The sequence below is a fragment of the Falco cherrug genome, chromosome 11, assembly GCF_023634085.1.
Source record: "Falco cherrug isolate bFalChe1 chromosome 11, bFalChe1.pri, whole genome shotgun sequence".
In the NCBI taxonomy this organism is placed as follows: Eukaryota; Metazoa; Chordata; class Aves; order Falconiformes; family Falconidae; genus Falco; species Falco cherrug.
Window position 1 is genome coordinate 31,287,521 of NC_073707.1, and position 18,469 is coordinate 31,305,989.

The 18,469-nt window shown below is 45.2% G+C and overlaps 2 protein-coding genes across 3 annotated transcripts in view; one reads left to right on the top strand and one right to left on the bottom strand.

Annotated features, from left to right (window-relative positions):
• PPM1L (protein phosphatase, Mg2+/Mn2+ dependent 1L) overlaps positions 1 to 11,029 on the top strand; it is a 108,520-nt gene extending 97,491 nt beyond the window's left edge. For both annotated transcript variants that reach the window (XM_055723454.1, XM_027806617.2), the window contains exon 4: positions 1,275 to 11,029. In XM_055723454.1, the coding sequence (XP_055579429.1) occupies positions 1,275 to 1,621 (347 nt within the window). In that variant the 3' untranslated portion in view covers positions 1,622 to 11,029. The remainder of the gene's footprint in view (positions 1 to 1,274) is intronic.
• A 969-nt stretch (positions 11,030 to 11,998) lies between these two features.
• B3GALNT1 (beta-1,3-N-acetylgalactosaminyltransferase 1 (globoside blood group)) lies at positions 11,999 to 17,343 on the bottom strand. The gene is made up of 2 exons (XM_005440135.4): positions 17,108 to 17,343; positions 11,999 to 13,880 (listed from the first exon to the last, which is right to left on the bottom strand). The coding sequence occupies exon 2, from the start codon at positions 13,550 to 13,552 to the stop codon at positions 12,590 to 12,592; it is 963 nt and encodes a 320-aa protein (XP_005440192.2). The 5' UTR covers positions 13,553 to 13,880; positions 17,108 to 17,343; the 3' UTR covers positions 11,999 to 12,589.
• Positions 17,344 to 18,469: the final 1,126 nt, after the last annotated feature.

Consider the following 18,469-nt stretch of genomic DNA (forward strand, 5'->3'; position numbering starts at 1 on the left):
GAACACCCAGATAAAAAGTGGTGTTTCTGCTGATTTTAACACAAACCAAGTTTCAAGCTTTTAGCAACCATGAATCAACAAATGAAATATAGTTTCACCTGAAAGCAGAAAGAATTTACAGATTAGATCAGCCAACCAGGAATGGAAACGCTATCATAAGATTTAGGTGAGTAGGTGACTGACAAATAACACATAGGCTGAGGTGCAGAGCTGAAAACGTCCTGATATCGACAAAGAACAAATACATTTATAAGAACACCAAAGCAGACAGCTTGCAGACACAAAAGACAACAGTTCCCCTAATTTCGTCATAGATTTTAATGTTCCATGTTAGCAATCTTTTTGTCCTCAAGTAGCTTTTCATTCACGTTCCAGTGGCAGGAATATTGCTGTGGAACAGTGCAGACAGTGGCACGCAGATGCATGCACAGGAATTGAAGGTGCCTCAGTTTCACTCTTTGACCTTGAATACTGTGCTGTTCCCTCCCTGGCACAGCCAGAGTGTGTAGCAACCAGGGGCTGCCAGCCTCAGTCATCGATTTCAGTGCAAAATGTTCTCTCGCTGTAAGTAACCCCTAAATAAAAGAATATATTTTCAACTAGAAGTAGCCTTAATCCTGGTGATGGTAAAATCAGTCAGTCAGATCCCACACTGCATCTTTCCGACTCGAAGTAAAATTTCACGATCCGTTTGTTCACAGCAGTTTTTTGGTCCTTTTTGACACCGCTCATTCAAGGCAGCTTGAAGGAAGAGCCTATAAATGGTTTTGCACTTGCTGCTTTGCTTTATGCCTTAAAGTGAGATGTGCGTCCTACTGCAGGGTGTTTTCAGTGTTGTTTCCTTCGTAGATCTTCTGAAACAGGGAAAACGGAAAAGGAGGTTCACTAACACAAGAACATAAAGATTTGCCTTCTCTATTTTTGTCTTAACGTTGCCATGAGGCTTTCTGACCAGTAAGTTGTGTGCTGCAGGGACACCTGTGCTCAGTAAGGTGTCGGTCTCTGGGGGAGTAAAGCATGAAGCTGCTTCGTTTGAAAGCTGAGCTATTCATGACTTGCCTGCTTCAGCTGTTTCAATAGCACTAGCAGCCACAATCCAGCTCTTCCCCGCAGCGCTCCGAGCTTTACTTAAGCCATGTCCTGCTTTCTGAGATCGGTAACGTCTGCACGCCTCAGGATGCTGCAGGATGGAATGGTGGGGGGCTCTGGCAGGGAGCCAGGCGAATGCTCTAACTTGCAAAAGAACGGCTTTAAGTGTTGGTGTTTCTCTCCAGGTGGTTTTATCAGCTTCAATGGCTCCTGGCGCGTGCAGGGGATCCTGGCCATGTCCCGCTCGTTAGGAGATTACCCTCTGAAGAACCTGAATGTTGTCATTCCCGACCCCGATATTCTTACCTTTGACCTGGACAAACTGCAGCCAGAGTTCATGATCTTGGCGTCGGATGGTCTGTGGGATGCTTTCAGCAACGAGGAAGCTGTCCGATTCATCAAGGAACGCTTGGATGAGCCACACTTCGGTGCAAAGAGTATAGTTCTACAGTCCTTTTACAGAGGATGTCCTGATAATATAACAGTGATGGTGGTGAAGTTCAGGAATAGCAGCAAAACGGAAGAACAGTAATTGCCAGCGGTTCTCTGCCTCACTCTGAACTAAAAACAAACTCTTACATTTTAAACATAGTAGAAAGCTGTAGTAAATACCATTAAGGTTCTACACAAAAGGAACAGATCCCTCTGGTCTTTGTTCTTTGCTTAACAAAAGGAGCAATACAACAAATTCATTCTGAGTGATAAGAATTACATTTGTTCACATGTACCTGTCTCCTGTGACCTTGCTGCTCCTTAGAAACTAACTGTAATCTTCCGTTTCAGAATTTTCTTTACAAATCCTGTGTGCGCATTTCGTTTGATTCCATTTGATCATTTCTAACAGTCAAAGGCTCGTTCAGGTGCACGGCAGGGTCAGGGCAGTGCTGCCGCTTAAGAGCAAGTGATAGGAATGATGCTGCTTCTCACTCATCGGTGTGATTCTTCAGAATGATTCTCACGTTTCTCATCTCTTTCTGGTTTTAATCTGCAGTGATAAGGTTGTATAGGAAAAGGTTTGTGATTATTGGCCTGTTATTGATATGAAGGAGGAAGAGGAGCCAACTATTAGCCTGCTACCACAGAACTGGCTCTCTCGCTTTGTTTAACCTCACCCCCCTTAAATAAATCCCCGCCGAGCATGTGATTAGGTATAGTTACTGAATTACCTGAAGCCACATGTTTACTCAGTCTGTGCGATACTCTAATAACATTTCTTCTACGCCATATTGTATTCAAACCAACTAATGTTAAAGTTCAACAAAATACGGTGAGGTCTGACACCTTCCATAGCAAAAAATGGCTCTGTCGTGATAGAAGGATGCCTGTCATTCACCGAGACCCACCCTTTACAGTGTTTTTTTGGCATGGACTTTTCACAGACGTGTAAAGAAAGGAATGCAAGATGAAATTAATTTCCTGAGTGACTGTTTGGAAAACTAATTAAAACAGGGCATTCCGCAGAGCTACCTAGATGGAAGTCAAGCCTATTAAAAGACTTCCTTGTACTGCTGCAGATTAATTTGTGGTGTTAATCCGGGGGAAGGTCACTCTAGAACCGTGTGTTGGTATAATGTATAAATCCCAGGCAGTGTCACTGCACTGTGGAGATGAAAGCTTGTGTTAGATCTACATAAAAATATGTTTAGATCTAGCTTTCAGTATTTAATTTTGGAATTTGTGACTGCTGTAAGTTTAAACAACGACCGTCTGAGTTTGCTCTACCTCTGACAGTTTAGCTGCCTGCTTCATGATCGAGAGGCAACAGCCGCGGAGCGCCAGGGCAGCGCGTGTCAGTGGGACAGAGCCAGGGCCTGAGCTGGAGGTCAGTATTTCGGATGGATGGCTTACCCCTGTCGCGTCTTACAGCTATCCTTGGCATTCCCTCCCCTCACAGGGCGGTCCTGGCCGATCTGCTGAAGTCTCTCATCTTGAAGGTGGTGGAGGCTGTCCGCGTTTAGGTCCCGAGGTGAATCAGGGGTGCAGCGCGTTAACTAGTGTTGTCTGTTTCCTGGGTAGACGCAATATTTCTCATCACCCTACAGCGTTTTGGGGCCAGTGGCTTGCTGATCCCTAAAATACTGTGATGCGTTGTGGTTGTGCAGAGCGGGTGTGTGTCTCTCAAGGCAAAAATGAATGAGCACAAATTTCTGCTGGAGAAGGAATGTCCGTCTTAGTCTTTCCATGTTGTCCCTAGGGTATCTCTTCCCCAACAAAATTCCCTCCTTTCATCTGTTTGGAGATCGTCACAACTCTTAATTGGATCTGTTGCTATTCCCAGTGCTATTCACGTTGTACACATACCCTTTAGCAGCCTCTTCTCATCCCAGACTCTGGGTAGAGCCCCTTGACGCTGAGTAACAGGCAAGTGAAAAGAGGAGTACAGAAGTGTCCCGCACCCTCTGAAGCCAGCAGGCAGCCAGCCCACCACCGCTCCTTCCCCAGAGGATGGAAGATTTTGTACTTTTTACATCTCTTGAACTGTGCATTCAGTGAATTTTAAATGCAACTGTGCAGTTAAATTGAGCAGCTAACAGGGAATGTTAATAATTGCCGAGCGCCTCAGTTATTTTATTTTGAAAAGGTATTTGAGGTTAGAATGCTGTGAAATGAAAACCTTGTGTGATATTTTCATGGGGAGTGCTTAATCGTGTACTCAGTAATGCTACAGCAGCAGTATCCAAACTGTGCTCCAGGCAGAGTTCCTGGTGCATGTCGTGTTTGCCTTTCCTTTCTCCTTCACAGATGATGTTTCCGTTGTACTGGCTTTTCTTTGGAGGGGACAGCCTGGATGTTTGTCAAAATGGCTGCCCAGGGAAAAGAAGAATTAGAGTCAGCAGCCTACAGAACTCTAAAGCCGAGGGACGCTTGTGTAGGAGAGACATCACTACTAATCCTTTGAGAAACTGGAACTGGAACAGTGGTCAGCTCCAAAAAAACCATTATAGGCTAACGCCGCTTGAGCAAAAAGCTCATGGCTGCCACTAAGGCTCCTGCAGCTCATGTTCTTGAGGTTAGCGAGCGTTGCGGGCGGTGCCCGACCTGCTGAGCACAGCTCGCCTGCCGGTTGCTCTGGCATTCGAGACAGATGGGAAAATGAGGTGGCAGGAATCCGTACGCATTCACAGACTCCTGAGGCAGCCGTGAGGAAGCAGTGGGAACGTGGCCTGCTCTGGAAGTAAGCCATGCTCGCAGGATTTGGGGAAACACATAGTGCAGTGCAATGCAGAACTGCTCTGCAGGCATGTCTGGAGATTTACTCCAGGACTCATTTACTCTGTCACTCACAGGCCTGTCCAGTCAGTTACTGAATCAGCCCTATTTCAAGCGTCTGCAGGTGCAACAATAGATGTTTTAGCACCTTCAATTCTCTCTGCAACACTCCCACCTTTCTAGTAGCTCTCTCCTGGCCAAAGACATTCACGCCAATGATCTCTGGTAAGGTTGTTGACTTTTGGGTTTATTATTTTAAAAAAATAGTTATAGCTACTTTAGGTTTAAAGATGAAGGACTAACGGAGATGAGAGGCTTTGTGCGGTCTTCCACATACATGCGCAGTGCCTACCTATGCTCCCTGCTAGAAGTCTTCAAAGAAGTTTTTAATGCAGATCTGGACACCTATAACTTTCCAGTCGTGCTGATTTGTGCCAAATTCTGCTGTGATACATACAGCTGCTGGATGACAAGATTAACCAATGTACATATTGCTTATGCAACCTAAACAGTCTAGGGTCTGATCCTCCACTGCCTTAATAATACATCCTACATCTGGAAAGCACTGCTGGACACTGTAACCAGAAATACCCCACGTATGCTCGAGCCGCCTGGCAGAATGCGTCACAGCATCGCAGGGGCATCCTCGGTGCTGCTTCCCTGCTGCCTGGGCACCTCTGCACGCAAAGGGAGATGCCGTCCGGCTGCAGTGGCTTGTGCAGACCTGAGAGCTCCCTCTGGCCGTGTTTGTTCGCAGAATTTTTTGCTGCTTAAGCCCGAGTAGCTCCACCGGTGACATCTGTTCCTCAAGAGCGTCCCATGCAGAAAAACATGAAGTTGCTGCCAAAAAGCATCTTCCATACGGTCCAATATGAAAAAATGTACCTTGTAATTAGTCATCTCATCCAGAGCTTGGAAGCGTTTGGGTTTTTCCCAGTGACGTTACAAGCTAACAGTGTAACTCACATCATGCATTTTAAAGATACTGCCATTTAGCTTTTCATTTGGCTTATGGACTGCCATTTAGTTTATCGTTCTGATTATATACCAGTGGGGTGTTGGGCTTTTCACTGGTGTAACGGACGGACAGTAACCATCCCCGTTTGTAGCTGCTGGTGCAGCCGCGGGGATGCCGGGTCTCGGTCCCGGCCTGGTTAGGTGCGATCGCAGCTCCGCCTAGTGGCAGGCCTGGCCTCAGCACGTACCCACGCAGCATTCTGCGAGTAGTTGCTCTCAGCCCGTGTGAAAAAAGTCATTAGAAGTTCCCGTTGTCCCTCGTGCAGTTCACGAGGAGGTGAATGCAGGCCCGTTCTCTCAGGCTGAATTTTATAGCAGTGCCAGAGCAGCGCGGGCTGAAGGCGTGCATCCGCAGGCGCAGCTACGAAACGCAGACGCTCAGATGCTAAAAAAACAGGCGTGAAAGTTTGGCACACCACAGTGCGGCCCTGCGGCCCCTGCCAGCTCCCCCTCCCACGTGGGTGGCTTTGCAGCCTTGGTGAATGCATTTTAAATGCTTGTTAGTGGGATCCAAATGTTTGGCAACAGCGCGGCTTACACAGAGCGCAGCGATCCAGCTTGGGAGAGTCCATACTTCACTGGGAGTCTCGGGGGCGGCAGGAGACGCTATTTTATTTTGTATAAATCGTACGCCGCTTCTTTTGTTGCAACATCCAGCAGGAGTGGTCTGGGCGTATTGATCCTGTCTCGCGGGGGAGGGACAGTCGCAGACAGCATTGTGAGGCTCGCATCAGCACTGCGGTCCTACAATTTCTAAAAATACAAAATTTGAAATGAATGAGCCTGTTTTACTGAATAGAACGTTTAGGTAACTATAAATAAATTCCATCCAACATCATGTATTGTCCACTGACTTGTGAACACAAGGCCAGTACCAACTGCTGCTGATGTTATTACGGTATTTTACCATTTATGTAAGGGAAAATTATGTAAGTTGTCAAGTTGTTAGAATACAAAAGTTAGTACTAAAGCACTGCATCTGCTTGAGCTGACAGTGTTTCCTACATAAACACTAACGCTGCATCTTGAAAGTAAGGGAGTTTTGTTGTTCAGCTGCCTCTTAGAATATACGACATCCTTGCTTTTAATATTAATGTATTGCTAATGTATCTGATACTTATTTTACACAGAGAAACATCTAGTAAGTGATTATACTAAAGGAAAAAAAACCCCAAACTCACCAGCCTTTCATTTCCTGAAGTAGGTTTTTAGGCCTCCATTCCGAAAGCTGGCTGTGCACCATCGCAGGGTCAGAATTTAGAATGTCCTGCGGAAGTTGGCAGCTGTATATCCAGAGCTGCTGCCCCTCCGTGCAGTCAGTATGGTGATAAAGTACCTCCCTAAACCTGAGGACTCGTATCTAAAGAGATATATACAGTTAAGTTAATACTGGGTTGCAGTTTTAATCACTATTATTTATATAGTGGTGACAGTCTAAGGCTTAGGTAAGCAGCTGCTTTACATATAGTTTTCCTTTAGGTAAGTTAAAGTTGTAGGTATCAGGTGTCTCTGGTTATAGATGATAGTCTAGACGCTCTGTCAAGCAAAACGTGTGCGGCCAAAGCAGCCGAAGCCTATCTAAAACCATAGATAGATGCTCACAACAAGAGCAGTTCTTGAGTAAAGTTTTGAAATCCACTTTCGTGAGCAGCTCAGCTCCTGTGTCTGGGCTGCTCAGTCTTAAGGAAGAATTCCAATTAGTTGAGCAATAGGGAAATAAAGCACTTTTTTCTGCATTTGAATGGCCAACCCTCTATTCTTTTAAGCCTTTGGAAATGTGTTAGTACTTCTAGGAATGTGGATGCTCAGATCTACTTCAGCCTTTATTCCACCAAGTTAATGAAATTAATAACCAGTTACAACATTTTAGGAATCTAAATGCAGAACTATCAAACCCTGCTCTCCGGGAATTCATGCGCTGTATTCAGGGGTGTGAGAGCAATTCAGGTGAAACCGTACTTGATCTGCACTTACTTGATCCGCACTTGCTTTAATCCTGGTAGGAATGAGAGTCCTGAAGTCCAGCTGTGTGGGCTGGCAGTGGGACGCCTGCTCAGCGTCCCGCACGTCAGTGCCGGTGCCACCACGCTGCTGCCGCCCCGGGAAGGCAGGCTGGCTCCGTGCCCGGCTGCTCCCGCGCCCCTGCACCCCGCTGGCTCCAGCTGTTCTTGATGGCCAGAGGCTCCCACAACACAACTGCCAAAGTCCGTGTGTCATTTTTAAATTTCTTCCTTCTGGAAAGACAAATTTAGTTATGTTGAAAACATGATTCGTTTGGGAAAAGTTCTTTAGAGCTAGTTCCACTCTCTAGTGAATCACTCGCTGCTCCTTGGTACGTCGTTCCTGTGCATGTAAGCTAGGTACAGAACGTAAGCGGTGGTTAGCCATGCTGGATTTACAAATGAAATCAACTCTTTAAAAAGTTCAAACCGTCACGTAACTTAACTACAAAGTTGTTAGGAGCGGGGTGTGGAAAAACAACTTTAAAACACGTACTGTGCGAATGTTACACTGAGCGGCTGTAAAACCGCTTTTACACAGGGTATTGGGAAACACTCCCTGAGAAACACTCGAGACAGTCATTTCGAGAATGAACTGCACGTTTGGAACTCTGCAAGGGCAGGTCAGAGCTTCGTTAACAAAAATCCTACACAACACACCAGATAACAAAGCGCAATGTTTAGGCAATCCATCTTGGTTAAGGACAGCTTCCATTTAGTAGGAGGCGGCTGTATTATTGTAGATAAGAGCCTCTTCAGGCTTGTTTGTAACATTTTTTTCACTCAAAGCCAGAAATGTTTTTAAGATTTTATCTTTATTGCAAGCTCAGGGGACACTGCACTTTACTCCTAGGTGGAGGACCACCGCAGGCAAAGCATTACTGAGAGAAGCAGCTAGGAGTTTGGGCTGAGCCCCACCCCAGCCGGGGCGGCCGTGACACCCTCACACTGTATAAACCCCACTCATTCAGATTATTTGGATTAATGTGGTCTGGAAAACGAACACACTGTGCAGCAGCTGTCAGAAGGCTAGAGGTAAACAGAGCTCCGGTATGTAAACCATCCCAAGGGAGGTCACTTCGGGTAAATTTTATACTGTTCAGTCCTTATTTTATAGGAGGAAAACTAAGTCCCAGAGTCCCACAAGGGCAGGTGAGACAAACGGTGCTGTACCACAGGTAGTACCTCCTCATCTGAGTTGCAGGTCGATACCACCTTTAGCGAAGCATCACGTAACAGCAGCGTTTCGGAGACAGGCTATGCTCTCTTTAGTCCTGTGAAAGGAAGTGGCTTTAGGATTTTTAGAAACCCAATATATAAATAGGGGAGGGGGGAGGGGGTTGTGTTGGTTTTACAATTTTAGGTTTCTTTAAAATGTGGACTCAACTACACACGAAAAACCCACCACCAAACCCAACCATCTGCTTAGCTTCAGTTTAACTTGGTTTTCTTCCCCTCCTACATGGAGTACTTGCATTTGGATACGGTTTACAGCTCAATATGCAACATACAGTAACTGCATTAAAACCTGGCAAGCCTAATTTAACAGAGAGTGCAGAAAGTGCGACATCTCCTTCCCTACCACCTCGACCTTAGGTGAACTGTAAAGTACTTCCTGAACAACCAAAATGGTATACACGCTACTCAGACAAAAATGGAGATTAACAAACATTTTAGGAATACGGAGCAAAGTTCTGCCTCCCAAACTTCTCCAACATACCTAATGTAACCCAGGGACACCTATCAGGAACTCAGCATCGCTTGGTTAACAGCCTTCAATCAGTTTTTAGTTTAAATTTGAAAGAAATGTGATAAAAATTACATTATTTATTGTGCATCCAGGCATTCATGAGTTACTCGCAATGAACTTCCACTGGAAGGCTTTAGTAGTGACTAGAAAACGTAAGGCAAAACTTAGGAAAATACTCCAAACCGTCTGTGTCCTCTTAATAGCGAACTGATCATAGAGAATAATGCCCTGAATTGGCAGCACGTACTGCTTCATGGTTCACTTTGAGCTTGCCTGTTCTCCAATGCACACAAGCATTGATACATTTGACTTTTTAACTCTTCCGAAGTGACATACAGGCAGCACAGGCTTGACATTTCACATTGTAAACCTCTTTTGCTGCCCACCCAGCAGTGGTTTCCCAACACCTTCGACTGATGGATTATGATTGGGCTTTGCAAGTCAGAGCGCCCCATTTTCACACCCACATCACGAGTGCTTGGGATTCTGATTTAATACAGCTTTCCGAACCACCTGCCTGCACGACAAAAGGAGCCTTAGGATTTGGAAAAATCTTAGCCAGTGGTTTAAACTTCATTTTTAGTACAATATTGTAGGCAGATGCTATACAATTTGGGCCCACCGCTGACTTAAATGTTTATATTAGTTCACAGTTTTAAGCTTTTTTTTACCTCTTGCATGGCTGCACACACTAGAAACTTCCCTGATACTTGCTTTAAGTGGAAACATTAGCTTAGTTATGAATTTTTATGGTCTTTTAAGCAATAATAAGGTCAGACTCAAATACAAACCAGATTTGGAAATGAGGGTTTTGTAAAAAAAAACCAGAACAGGTGCAGGCATATTTTCCAATGTAAATTTCTTGCAGAATTGATGTCACTTTAGGTTAAATTTCAGGTGGCATAAACAGATCACTGTGTATAAACCTGCATTTGTGAAAGCAAAAGCCTTGTAATCTACAATCAGTAGTATTGTTCTGGGGCACAAATATAAAAAATACCGCGCTTGGTGACAGTTGCATTTTTAGTGCGGCCCTGCACAGCCAGTTCTCTTGATACTCGTTTCGTACTCTCTCAACAGGAGCACTGTCTGCTTTATCTATCCAGTTTCTGAAGATTGCGTAGTCTTTCACAATTACTTTTTTTTTTTTTTGAAAAAGCAATACAATGTGTGCTGTAGTATCAGTGTTCTCATGACAAACTATTTATTTCTAAACATTTAACATGGCAGGTTTCTAAAAAAAATGGAGGTGTTTTTTTTTAAGGTGTATAAACAATCAAAGAACAAGTTAAACACTTCTCACAGAGCTCTCAGGATCTGACCACAGTACAATCAAACAACAGATCCGAAACCCATAGGAACGGCTGCAGTTCTACCTGTTTCTAGAAATACAATAGCATTCTTCCCTCAGTTATGCAATACTGTATCTTTAGCTATTTAGTTTAACAAAAGAAATCTATTTTTGGAAAACTTTGACCTTCTTAACATAAATTCTTAGAACACTGACATCTGAAATACTTGTCTAGAGAGTATTGTCCCCAAGACCTCATTTTTATATCTAAAAAAACCAACACATCCTATTATTCCATCAAAAAACATGTGCAGTTGTTGAAAAGATAGCGAGATTCAGTACCAACCATAATCACAATGTAACAAAAAAACTGGTGAAACCTCCAACTTGGTACTAGAGGTTTCTGCACCTCTTCTAATTTGTCTCTAAGAGACTATCTGAAAGACAGCCAAATGTAAATACATCATAACATCTTAGCTGTAGTACAAATAAGGTGGCAGTGCTCTGTCATTCTAGGTGTACAGGATGTTGCCTTCACTGTGTAGTGGGTGTGTCAAGAATAATTATGTTAATGCAATTGCAAATTCTGTATTGTTGTCTATTAGAAGTGTAAACTACTGAAAACTTGGCCTTGCTGATACGAATAAAGTGATTCAAAAACCTGTCTTTACAGATGTAGTAGAGCTTGTCTTCTTTAAGAAATACAAATCTTGGTATTTCTTACTTTTTTGATTCAAAAATTTGAAGAAAGAAAACTATTTTAGAAACAGATATAAAGTCATTGTATGAATGTTTTAATCTTCCCTGTGTGGTTCCAAAGCTCTGGGGATGCATCAGTACACACACACGTCTGCTTTTACAGATGCGGGTTTTGATTATCCCGATATACTAGAGATGTCTAGTCATTAAACTGCACATGAGCTCGCCTGCATCTAGCCCTCCAGAGTCTGCACACATTGTCAAAGCCACCAAAGCCGTTCTATTTCATATGTATATAAATATAGCTAGAAATACACACACACAGTGCATCACATTTTTGGAACTTCCCATCAGCTCCTGCAGACCCCACAAAATCCACAGGCTTGTAACATTCTCAGAGCAACTACGGAGGCAATACGTGTAAATAAGAAGGTGCAACGCGCCCAGAAGGATTACTGAGGTGATGCATTGAAAGGCTGCCGTGGTTTAACCCCAGCTGGCAACCAAGCACTGCCGCTCACTCCCTCCTCAGCCCGAGGGATGGAGGGAAGAGTTGGAAAGGAATGTAAAACTCAGGGGTTGAGGTAAGAACAATTTAGGAGGTAAAGCAAAAGCTGCGCACGCAAGCAAAGCAAGGAATTCATTCACCACCTCCCATGGGCAGGCAGGCGTTCAGCCATCCCCAGGAAAGCCGGGCTCCGTCACGCGTAACCGTTACTCGGGAAGACAAACACCGTAATGCTGGATGTCCCGTGCCTCTTCCTCCTCCTCCCCCAGCTGTACGTGCTGAGCGTGACGCCATATGGTCTGGGGTACCCTGGGGTCAGGGGGGTCAGCTGTCCCGGCCGGGTCCCCCCAGCTCCCGGGTCCCCCAGCCCTCTCACTGGCAGGGCCCCAGAAACTGAAAGGTCCTTGACTCAGTATAAACATCACCCAGCAACAACCAGAAACATCAGCACGCTGTCAACACCGCTGTCACACCAAACCCAAACCACAGCGCTGCGCCAGCTATAGAGAAGGAAATTAACTCTCTCCCAGCTGAAACCAGGACAAAGAAGGTTGTTCTAAGTTCCATGCTAGGCAGAGAACAAATACTTGGGAGTGGCAAAGGATTATGCAGTTGCAAAAAAAAAGATTAAAAAAAAATCAAAGTAGGAATTTGGGAAGCACCATCAAAGCCAGTTTCTTGGCATAAACATTGTTCCACAGTGACATTTTATACATTCCAAAAGATTCATGTAGAAATCCCGTGGTTACAGCACACCACATGGAGAAGCACCACAGGAAGACGGGGAGAGTATTCCGCAGTATCCTGCACGTGTGGGAGACAGACATGGAAAAGTGCTTTCTGAATTCCCAATACTTTTATTTAAGAATATTAAAATGTCCCAAAGGAACGCTGCCATTGCAGCTTTGCCCCGGCAGCACAGCCCTCCTTCAGCTAAAGTCATCTCTTTAGCTCTGGTTTTGTGCTGCCCTGTACTTCTAACGGTTTTACACCGAATAGTTTTAAGTTCATACATGATCACAGAATCAAAGGCAAGTAACTGAAGTGTTTGATGACAAATCCTGCCAAAACTGGACTATTTCACTTGATGTAAGGCCATGCACCACAATCAGATCTCTATACTTACAAATATGAAAATTAATTTTATAAAGAAAGAATTGTTGTTTACCTCCTGGAATAGTGATGTTCACTTTAAGTATATTTAAACAAATTCCAACATAAACATCCTCTAATCGAATAGGTTTGACATGACTCATCATTTCATAAATCCTCAGAGCCAGTTTTCCATGCAATATATAACCCAACCCACTGCAATACGAAGGATATACACCGAATATCCATTCAGGTTGTGAGATGTACATTTTTTTGTGAAAGCCCCTGTAGGCAAAGTTATCTGTAAGAGGATAACCAGTAAAAACACTTTCTGAGGAATTCAGCTTCAGAAGAAATTCTACCAGGTTAGCAGTGTTGATGAAGACATCGGCATCGGTCTTCATGAGGAATCTAGCATTTGAACAGCACTCACTGACCCACCGAAACGCCATGATTGTTTTCAAGGTGAGATTGTCGTAAGTGTCCATAAAATCCTGGCAAATTATGTCACCACAGAGGATGCTTTCATCTTCTACCGACAGTGCTGCAGGATTGTCTTCTCTTTGAGTATCCTGTCCTAGTAAGAACAGGGTCAGAATTCGATGTCCCCACCAGAAGTTCTGAGATGCCCATGTTATCCGGATGGCCTGCCTTGACTCCACATCCTTAGGACTTGAAGACACCAAGATGACTAGAAGTGGATTTACATCTTTGCATTTCAAGCGCTCCCGCAGTGTGAAAAGGTACTGTTGCTTGTAAATCGGTTCATATTCATAGAAATACGTAAGGTTTGTATGCTCAATCACAGTGTTGGAAAAATAAGCTAGGTACCACATTGTAAGGACAGGAAATACAAGGAGAAACAAAAAAATCCATTTTAACAGTCTTATATACATGATACTAACTGGAACTGGGCAGCAACTAATTTGCAGAAGCAGTCAGTGACTTCAAAACCTGTACCACAAGTCCTGAAGTGTGTTTCTTGCTAAAAAAAAGAAATGAAACAGTAGTGTTCAGAATGCTGTTATTCAAATACGGCATTTTTCTTGTCTTGCCTGAAGTGTCAGTTGAAAGCACGCTGTAATATAATGGAAGGCGAATCCGAGACTGTGGTCCAGCGTTACCTATACACCAGAAATCACTGTTGTATCCCAGAAATGAGTATGAGCAGAACACTGAGCTGCTACTGAGGATGGTATGGATTGAAACCTCATAGCTTTCACCCTGGAAATGTGCCTTACATAAACCTGATCACAAAAGAGCACACGTCAAGCACTGTGATCACAGAGATCTCAGCACGTTGTCAACTCAATTAAATCTCGGGGAAGGAATACCATGTGCAAAATCTAATGGCTACAAAGGGCTCAGCAAATTGATGTTCAGAAGCTTCCAGAATTTGTATAGAAAGGAAGTCCTACTAGTTTTTATAAGCTGGGTCAAATCAGCCAAGCAAGCAGGTAAAAAGAGAAGCACAAGTATTTCATCCCTCATTTAAGGGTTCAGCAGCTGCTTGTTCTGAATTGACTGAGTAGGTGACGGGGGGAGGCAGAGAAAATCAGCTTCCTTACGAACAGTGTCAGAGCTGCAGTCACGCGAACACAAACCTGTCTTGACAGACAGACTGAGCTCTGACACTGCCCAAAGAAGTGGCTGCTCCCACAACACGCAACATTATACAGCAATCAATTATTATCTAATATGTGCTTATTAAATCAAGTGATTTAAGAAGGGGGCTTTGCAACCAACTTTGTCATAGCAGCTTTACAGTTGATGTAATGGGAGCAGCAGGGAATCCACTCCAGTAGACGAGCTTCAAATCTTAAAGGAGTTTTGTGAATTCTTCTGATATTTTCCATTTAAGCAAACAAGACACTACCAAATCCTCCTGCTACGTCCACCTATTTAAGTTTTAAAGAAGGGATCCTATCTGCCTTATTTTCATTAAAAAGCCTACCCCCATCTGCCAGTGCATGAAAACACAACAGATTCGCTCAGCTCCATCAGGCACGCCACACAAACCAAAAATGGCAATCAGCACAAGAGATGAAGACAAACTAAAGCATTTTTCGATTAAAGCCACACATCTTGCTCTGGAGTCCGATCTACATGTGCAAGTACTTACACAGCCACATAGAGTCCATGCTCAAGACATCGCTGCAGTGGCAGGACTAGATATTCCAATCAATACAACTTTTTAATATAAATTTAAATATAAAATCTCAGTCCCATACCCTCCATTTAGCAGTCCTTACCTTTACTGTATTTCTTTAAAACTACATACACTGTGAACATATATTAGACAAGCCAAAATAACTACAATGTCTTACTGTGGGAGTTCCAAATGATTTCCAATGTTTGCAGTAATAATATTTACCCTACACTGTGAAGTATCCACAAAGACACAGTAAGGATGGTGGAAGGTTCAATTCCACAGCACAGTTAATTACTATTTACCTTATCTTCAAAAAGATCACTGCAGGGCTTGTAAATGTTTTATATTAAAAAAAACAGATCCAAACCCCAACACAGCACACTAGAATTCAGGTGAATTTGATTTGCCGGAGCCCACCTGCCTTGTATTTCTGGGTATAATTTGACTTTATATTAATGACCATTTAAAGGAAGCATTTGGAGCGCAATTCACCAGCAATGCATAGCACATCACTTAAACTGTATTAAAGCAATTTTATACAAATAGCTGTTTAAATAGAAGAATCTCAGACAGATTCCTTTCAAAGCTGCATTACTTCAAAAATACCGAGGGGCTAACAGGAGTCAATCCTTCATTAAAGGTACCTCACATAACTGCAAATGAACAAGCTGAGGTTTGGTAAGAACTTCCCAAAATGACCAGTGTCCTAGCTTATAAAAACACAGAACCCCAGAAGCTTTATGCTGGTTCACTTCTTTTTCTCCAAAGGGATTAAACACATGCAAGTAAAATCACGATTCTGTGACTAAAACAGAATAGAAGTTTGGAGTGCAAAGGAAACTATCATCGGGACTATTCAAACTGCATTTACAAAAGTCAATTATAACTGTAAACAAATTTAGATTTGCCAATCTCATATTTACTTTCCGGCTTTATAGAAGAAACTGGAAGAAACTAACCTAAATCATGTATCAGTGCTTACGTATTTCATTTTATATAAATAACATTTCTCAAAGTTTGATGATCAATTTAAAGTAAAAGCATATAAAACTTTGATCAGTTCTTGACTACCTAATGGAACAAAAATCTGATTGTAAGTATTTTGATTATTTATGGACACAAAAGCCTGATTATGTGATACTGTGAACAACAGATTTGGAGGCCAGTGCCTGATCTGCTAGGTAATGAAAAAATAAATCATTAATTCAGGTCCTTTGTCCACACTATGCAATACACAATCTTAAATCCTTATGACAAGGCTGCACCACAGGGCATCCAGGACATGCACTGCAAAATGCTGGTTTGCTGTACGACTCCTGAGGAGCTAGGAAGTCCAGACCCTGCCGGTCTCTTCCCTGAGGTCCCACTGCTCCAGCGGCACACTAAACTGTTTGGCAGATGTCATAAGTTCGCCAAGACACAGCCTTTATAATGGTCACAGGGTAGAAACGACACTCCCCAAAACATGAGACATTTCCGCAGCGCCGACCATTCAAAATACAGGCAGTCATCCTCCAACATTGAGCGCAAACACATGCAGAAAAGGGCAAACCAGGGCTGACACCCTAGCCACAGCCCTTGGCACGAAAACCTCCATTCTATTTCAAACGCCTAAAACAAAGTAACGATGTTGAAGAGGTGAGGTCTGCAAGTTTTGCTGGCACCTCTGCTTGGAAGTAGTGCAGTTGCAGACCTTCCAGGACAGGTTCTCCACCACTTCCAGGCTCTCCTTGGGGGCAGTTTTTGCTTCCAGTTGCAGCAGGGCAGCACCAGCTCAAGAACTGCTCCTTTCAGGGGAACACTTTCATTTGCTTCCAAGCTCACAGCGACCGATTTGGAGATTATGCTGGCAGATAAAATCGGTTGACTTTAAAACAAATGTAAGAAAACCTGTACTGTGTATGTGCTGTAGTGAGTTCCGATACATTTCCCTCACTCCGCTACAGCCAGGCAGCGCTGAGGGCAGGCATTCCTCACAGGGAAAGGGTGGCAAATTCCCACATGCGTTAAAGTCTAATAATTACCATAACCGATGGATATCCCTGTGTAAAGTTTTAAAAAAGTCCATATTTATAATGTTAGATGTACATAAAAATATTTATTTATTTATTTATTTATTTACTTATTAGCTACTAGCAGAAATAATCTGGAAGCATTGCATTGTTCCTGGCTTCTTGTTTTCTTCATAGGGCTTAGGACCAACAAAAACTAGAGGAATTTCTGCGAGATCCTGGTGTACGACGATCTAATATAACAGTATCTTAGAAATTATTTGAAATAGCCTTTAACGATGACTTACTCTCACTTCAAATCGCCCAAGCAACCGTCATTCTCCGTTCTAGGCAACTTGCCGCCGCGCACACGCGGTCCCGGCCCACAAGGCAGAACGGGCTCTGCGGGAAACCTGCCGCGCTCTGCGGGAACCGCACAGACACTCGAAGCGATGTAACGGTTCCTGTGCCGAAAAGGGAACGCGGGGCGGGAGCGGGGCGGCAGCGGGGCGGGAGCGGGGCGGCAGCGGGGCGGGAGCGGGGCGGGAGCGGGGCGGGAGCGGGGCGCCCCCGCCGCCTCAGCCGCCCCCGCCGCCTCAGCCGCCCTCTCGCGCCAAATGGCGGCGCCCCCGCGCGCCCTTCCGGCCTCGCGCGCGCCGCCGTGAGGAGCCGCGACGTCCCCCCCGGCCCCGCTGGCACCGGCACCGCCGCTGGCAGCTGCCGCCCGCCGGGCACGGCGTCGCGCCTCCCGCTCGCAGCGGCCGCGGCCCCTCAGGGCCAGGGCGGCGGGTCCTGCTCGCACCGGCTGCCCGCGCCGAGGGAACCGGGAAACACCCACCCCCGCCAGCCCGCCGGGGCCGCGGCAAATGGCGTTCCGCGGGGGCTGCCTGGGGCTGCGGGGCTGGGGGCTGCGGGGCTGGGGGCTGCGGGGCTGGCCGCTGGGGGCTGCGGGGCTGGCCGCTGGGGGCTCGGGGCCGCTGGGGGCTCGGGGCCGCTGGGGGCTCGGGGCTGGGGGCTCGGGGCTGGCCGCTGGCCGCGCTCCTGGGGCCCCGGCGCCAGCACCAGGGCCTGGCTGGTGTCACACTGAGCCCGGGGGCTGCAGGGCAGGAGGCAGCCGTTTGCAAACTGCACTTGCTCTCATCCTTCTGCCGCTAGAACCGATGATAGAAGCATCGAATCGCATAGGTTGGAAAAGACTTTTGAGATCATCGAGTCCAACCATTAACCCCGCACTGAACCACATCACCGCATCTATGCGTTTTTTAAACACCTCCAGGGATTGTGACTCCCCCCCCCCCCCCCGGCAGCTTGTTCCAGTGCTTGGCCACGCTTCAGTGAAGGAATTTTTCCCAATACCCAAGCTAAAACTCCCCTGGCACAGCTTGAGGCCGTTTCCTCTTATCCTGTCACTTATTATCTGGGATCAGAGACCAACCCCACCTTGTTACAGCCTCCTTCCAGGCAGCTGCAGAGAGCAATCAGGTGTCGTCCTGCCCCCCCGTCCCGTCCGTGCCCACCCCCGTCCCTTTTCTCCAGGCTGAATACCCTCAGTCCATGGTGAGGATTCACCCCCAAGCCTCCCTGAATTATTACTTTAATTACATGTTGTCACATTGCAAAAGCATGCAGCCATGGTGGAATATCTTGCTTGGACAACTCAGGAACTTAGA